The sequence below is a fragment of the Nicotiana tabacum genome, chromosome 17 (genome assembly GCF_000715075.1).
Source record: "Nicotiana tabacum cultivar K326 chromosome 17, ASM71507v2, whole genome shotgun sequence".
In the NCBI taxonomy this organism is placed as follows: domain Eukaryota; kingdom Viridiplantae; phylum Streptophyta; class Magnoliopsida; order Solanales; family Solanaceae; genus Nicotiana; species Nicotiana tabacum.
In genome coordinates, this window is record NC_134096.1 from 6,695,613 (window position 1) to 6,701,325 (window position 5,713).

At 45.1% G+C, this 5,713-nt stretch overlaps 2 protein-coding genes across 2 annotated transcripts; both read left to right on the forward strand.

The window, feature by feature from the left end:
- Positions 1-880: 880 nt before the first annotated feature.
- LOC142171675 (uncharacterized) lies at positions 881-1,591 on the forward strand. The gene has a single exon (XM_075235362.1). The coding sequence runs from the start codon at positions 881-883 to the stop codon at positions 1,589-1,591; it is 711 nt and encodes a 236-aa protein (XP_075091463.1).
- A 12-nt stretch (positions 1,592-1,603) lies between these two features.
- LOC142171676 (uncharacterized) lies at positions 1,604-5,028 on the forward strand. Its single transcript, XM_075235363.1, has 3 exons — positions 1,604-2,092; positions 2,224-2,303; positions 4,920-5,028. Exons 1-3 carry the CDS (start codon positions 1,604-1,606, stop codon positions 5,026-5,028), a joined length of 678 nt encoding a protein of 225 aa, XP_075091464.1.
- Positions 5,029-5,713: the final 685 nt, after the last annotated feature.

Below are 5,713 nucleotides of genomic sequence, written 5' to 3' on the forward strand. Positions count from 1 at the left end.
CGGGAACTTCCTGAACATAACTACTATGGACAACACTTCTCTCGGCACCCGTTGGGACTCCGGGTTCTATCGTTCTTGCTTAGAATTTGCTATTTGTTATTATTTTGTCGACTGCCTTTTATTCTTGAGTATTGTATTTCCTTCGACTTGCTTGCATTTATCTGCCATTAGTTGTATCACTCCTGTTTCATTCCTGTTTTTTGCGTGCCCTAGTTACATTACATTTCAGCTTTTATTTAGGCTTTGCTTGTTTTACGCTTCGCCTGCTCGTCTGCATTTGTAGTAGTCTAGGCTCAATCTATATCCTTGTGTTTTTGTTAGTGTAGTGGCTATTCTGAGCGATGATAGTGTAAGGTCATATCTTTGGGTGGGTTAGCGGGTGGATCAGGGGGGCGAGGGGCAAGGGTGTCAAGGGGAGTAAGGATTACATAAGGTTGAGAATTGGATCCTGGAACATAGGGACACTGACGGGTAAGTCGATAGAGTTGGGGACGATTCTACGGAAGAGGAAGATTAATATAACATGTGTCCAAGAGGCTAGATGGGGGGGGGAGGGGTACAGAGGCTCAGGATTTTAATGGGTATAAGCTCTGATATTCGAGGGGTGTTGGAGGCAAGAACGAGGTAGGCATTTTAGTTGACAGGGACCTTAGGGAGTTAGTGGTGGATGTCAGGAGGGTGAATGATAGACTGTTGATTATTACGTTAGTGGTTAATGGGTTCACTTTTAACGTGATTAGTGCTTACGCGCCTTAACCGGGACTAAGAGAGGAGGTCAAAAGGCACTTTTGGGAGGATTTGGACGTAGTTGTACGTGGTATCTCGCAGTCCGAGAAAATTTTCATGGGGGAGACTTTAATGTCATATTGGGGAGAAGGCTATGGGTTATGACGAGGTGCATGGAGGGTTCGGTTTCGGGGCTAGGAACAAGGGCGGTGCTTCGTTGTTGGAGTTTGCTAAAGCTTTTGATTTGGTGCTAGCTAACACGAGTTTTCAGAAGAGGGAGGATCACCCGGTCACTTTCCGGAGTAGGGGTGCCAAGACTCATATTGATTATCTTCTCCTCATGAGAGGTGATAAGGGTATGTGTAAGGATTTCAAGGTTATCCCGAGTGAGTGTCTGTCAACGCAGCATAGGCTCCTAGTAATGTATTTGGAGGTTAAGGGAGTACGGAAGAAGAGAGTGGTGTACAGACAACCTAAGATCAAGTGGGGAGCCTTGACTAAGGGAAAGGCTCAAGAGTTGGGGGAGAAGCTGTTAGCTTTGGGGGCCTGGAGGAGCAGTGGGGACGCGAGTAGTATGTGCACCATGACAGCAAACTGCATTAGGGAAGCTGTTAGGGAGGTGTTAGGGGTCTCAAAGGGTTACTCGGGTGGCCATAAAGGGGACTGGTGGTGGAATGAGGAGGTCCAAGCAAAAGTGGAAGCTAAGAAAGCGGCGTATCTGAAGATAATGGGGAGCACGAACGAGGAAGAGCGAAGGTTGTGTAGGGAGTGCTATAAGAAGGCAAGGCGAGAGGCGAAGCTCGCGGTTACAGTGGCCAAGACTGCAACTTTTGAAAGATTGTATGAAGATCTTGAGGGCAAATGAGGGGATATGAAGATGTACAAGTTAGCCAAAATTAGGGAGAGGAAGGCTCAGGACCTGGATCGAGTGAGGTGCATCAAAGACGAAGACGGTAAGGTATTGGTGGAAGAGGCGTGTATCAGGCGTAGATGGCATGAGTACTTCCATAGACTCTTGAATGAGGAAGGGGATAGGAACATCATGATGGGTGAGTTGGAGAACTCAGAGAGTCTGAGAGATTTTGGGTTTTATAGGCATATTAGGTATGGGGAGGTTGATGTGGCTATACGGAAGATGAGCAGGGGTAAGGCGACTGGTCCTGATGAGATCCTGGTGGAATTTTGGAAAGAAGCGGGTAGGGTAGGCTTGGAGTGTCTTACTAGCTTGTTTAACGTCATTTTCAAGACGAAGAAGATGCCCGAAGATTGGAGGTGGAGTTTGATGATTCTGTTGTACAAAAATAAAGGTGAAATCCAGAACTGCAACAACTATAGGGGTATCAAGCTGCCGAGTCATACTATGAAGGTCTAGGAGAGGGTGGTGAAGAAGAGAGTGAGGACATGCGTATCTATATCTGAGAACCAGTTTGGATTTATGCCGGGACGGTCAAGCACAGAAGCCATTCACCTTGTAAGACGATTGGTGGGGCATTATAGGGAGAGGAAAAGGACTTGCACATGGTGTTCATTGACCTTGAGAAGGCTTATGACAAAGTCCCGAGGGAGGTGCTATGGAGGTTAGTGGAATCCCGGTAGCGTACATTAGGGTGATTAAGGACATGTATGAAGGTACTAAGACTCGGGTGAGGACTGCGGGAGGAGACTCAGAACATTTCCCTGTGGAGATGGGGTTACATCAGGGATCAGCCATTAGCCAGTTTTTGTTTGCACTAGCGTTGTATGTCTTGACACATCACATACAAGGGAGGTTGCCATGGTGCATGTTATTTGCTGATGACATAGTACTAATTGACGAGACATGAGGAGGTGTTAACGCTATGTTGGAAGTTTGGAGACAAACGTTGGAATCCAAAGGTTTCCAGTTGAGTGGGTTTAAAACTAAATACTTGGAGTGCAAGTTCAGTGAGGAAAGGCATGAAGAAGAAGTAGAAGTTAAGATTGATACTCAAGTCATTCCACAAGAGAGAGTTTCAAGTATCTTAGGTCTATAATCCAAAGCAACGAGGAAATTGATGAGAATGTTACTCACCGCATTACAGCGGGTTGGATGAGATGGAGGCTAGCTTTGAGGGTTTTATGTGATAAGAATGTACCACCTAGATTTAAGGGCAAATTCTAAAGGGTGGTGGTTAGACCAGCTATGTTGTATGGAGTTAGGTGTTAGCCCGTCAAGAAGTCCCATGTCCAAAAGATGAGCGTAGCAGAAATGAGGATGTTGAGATGGATGTGTGGTCATACCAGGAAAGACAAGATCGGGAATGAAGTTATTAGGGACAAGGTTGGAGTGGCACCCGTGGAAGCGAAGTTACGAGAATCGAGGTTGTGATGGTTTGGGCATGTGAAGAGGAGAGATATAGATGACCCGGTCAGGAGGTGTGAGAGGTTTACCATGGCGGGCTTGAGGAAAGGCAGGGGTAGGCCTAAGAAGTATTGGGGAAGAGGTGATTAGGCAGGACATGTCGGTGCTTCACCTAACCAAGGACATGACTAGCGATAGAAAGGTGTGGAGGTCGAGGATTAAGGTGGTGGGCTGACAAGTAGTTGCGAGTTTTTCATAGGTTCACCAGTAGCATTAGTAATATTCTTGTTGTGGGTTGAAAGTTACTTCCTTATAGTTTTTTATTGTATCTGGTACTTTGCAATCACTTCCTTTGTTTTTGTAAATTGCTAGTGGGATTGTTGCTCTCTGATTGTTACTATTTGGTATTACATTTTCTCCCCTTTTACTGGATATTGTTGCTCCATGATGGCTACTATTTGATTCTATTTTTTCTCCCCTTTGCTTATCACCTTTCTCCCCTCTTCCCTCCTCTTCTTCCCCCCTATTCTTCCTTTCCACCTTTTCTTGAGCCGAGGGTCTATCAGAAATAGCCTCTCTACCTCTTTAGGTAAGGGTAAGGTCTGCGTACTTACTACCCTCCCCAGACCCCACTCGTGGGATTATACTGGGTATGTGGCTGTTGTTGTAGTGTGCATTGCAGGTACTGTGTTCGAAAAAATTAGACGAGTGTTGAAACAAAAATGCGTACCGCACATTTATTGTGTTGGCCACACATTTGTGTATGCCACAATAGAGAAGAATCTGCGGCCGCACAATTCTTTGTGCGTCCGCACAACTGGAGACCCAAAAATCCAACTCTCTGAAGTTTTGAATTGCAGAGAAAAGGCCATTTTGCGGCCGCACACAAATTGTGCGGACCGTATAAATTTCTGCGACCGCACTCACTTTTGTGTGGACCGCAGAACTTCAGCAAGGTTCAGGTAAAGAGTGCACTCAAAATTATGCGGCCTACTCAGCTTCAATTTTGACCGACTTTGGTCAACCTATAAATAAGACCTCATTGCACTATTCACAACTTTACACACTTTGAACTTCTGAGACTCAAGCAAGTACAATGCACACAAAGTACCTCACAATCCACATTCATTTCATTAGTGTAGATTCTTACCTGCATACTTCATCACTGGTATGTTCAATTCATGTTTAGATTTTTTAATTTTTTTAGTTTTTTTTGTTCTTAATTAGTATAGTTATTTTTAGGCCTAAAATGTCAAATGTTCTTCATGTGTGCTTGAAATTATGTGGGTAAGTTCATATGTGCTCATTGGGGACTGGGTAGATCATTCATCATGTTTAATTTTCAAATACCATGTTTGCAATTTTCTTTTTTAAATTTTGCAAAAGAAAATTGCAAAATCTAAGTCAGTGTCATTTTATTTTTGATTGTGCGGCCGCTCACAAAACTATGCGGTCCGCAGATCTTGAGTTAGGGAAAAATGTGATACATAAAAAGTGCGGACCGCACTCAAAATTGTGCGGTCCACGGAAAATGGGTGCGACCGCACTTTGGAACTTCAGAGAACCAGTAGTCTGAACCTAGTTTTGTGTGGCCACACTCAAAATTGTGCGGTCCGCAGAAAAATGTATGTGACCGCACTTTGCAACTTCAGAGAACTAGTAGTCTGAACCTGGTTTTGTGCGGCCGCACTCAAAATTGTGCGGTCCGCACTTCAACATGTGCGACCGCACTTTGAAATTGTGCGGTCCGCACAATCCAGATTGCGGCCGCACTCAATATTGTGTGGTCGTCACTATCTCTTTTGTACACTGATTTCCTGCAACTGTTAACATGCTTCTGAACTTTAACTGACTTATGTGCTTCGTATTGCAGACAATGGTTCAATCATGATACAGAGGTGATACATCAAAAGGGAGGGGTGAACACTCCCGAGGCTGAAGAAAGGGCACTCAACCTCTGGGAGTGCAATCAAAAGCAATAGCCAAAAGTCCGACCACTGGGAGAAGTATGGCCACAGAGCCCTCAGAATCAAGCTTGTATGTCCCGTCTAGGGAAGCCTCTAAGGGTCACTCAGTGGAGGTACAACCTGAGGCCCAGTCCCAACCACCATAATTCACTAGGAGATACCAACTGCACAATGAACCCTTTACCATAACAAGTTCTTCTGAGGGTTCCGATATCGGTAGCCAAGGTTCAGAGCCCTCCTCTACACACACTCCCTCTGCACCAGTTGCAATAGATGATGATGTTCCTGATGATGGTAGGGGATGTGACACGAGATTGGGTAGCCTAGAGAGGTCGAAGAAGAAGGAAGCATGGGAATATAGGTTCGTGAGTTTGACTGCCTTCAAAATGTTTAGAGAGTGGTGGCCTTAAAGATCGCTCACACTCGAGCGACAATTCTTGTTGAAGGATTCGGATAAATACAACCCAAATGTCCTTAAGCAGTTCAGGGAGCGCAAGAGGTGGATGTTTTTCACTAACAGTGTTATGGATGCCAAAGAGCTCTTGGTACGGGTGTTTTATGCTAATGTGACACACATCAAAAAGGGTACAAAAGTGCGAGCCAAGAAGCCCTTTTCATGGTACTCCTTGCAAGGTCCGGGAAATCTAAAATTCAAGGGTAAGGCAACTGCCACTGTTGGCCAGTCTGATGAGCCATCAGT

Excerpts from the sequence above, each read along its gene's own strand:
- LOC142171675 (XM_075235362.1), top strand. The coding sequence starts at position 881 with ATGGGTTATGACGAGGTGCATGGAGGGTTCGGTTTCGGGGCTAGGAAC.
- LOC142171676 (XM_075235363.1), top strand. The coding sequence starts at position 1,604 with ATGTACAAGTTAGCCAAAATTAGGGAGAGGAAGGCTCAGGACCTGGAT. Across the intron at positions 2,093-2,223 it reads TGCCGAGTCATACTATGAAG|GGAGAGGAAAAGGACTTGCA; the intron begins GTCTAGGAGAGG and ends GGGGCATTATAG. Across the intron at positions 2,304-4,919 it reads CCGAGGGAGGTGCTATGGAG|ACAATGGTTCAATCATGATA; the intron begins GTTAGTGGAATC and ends TTCGTATTGCAG.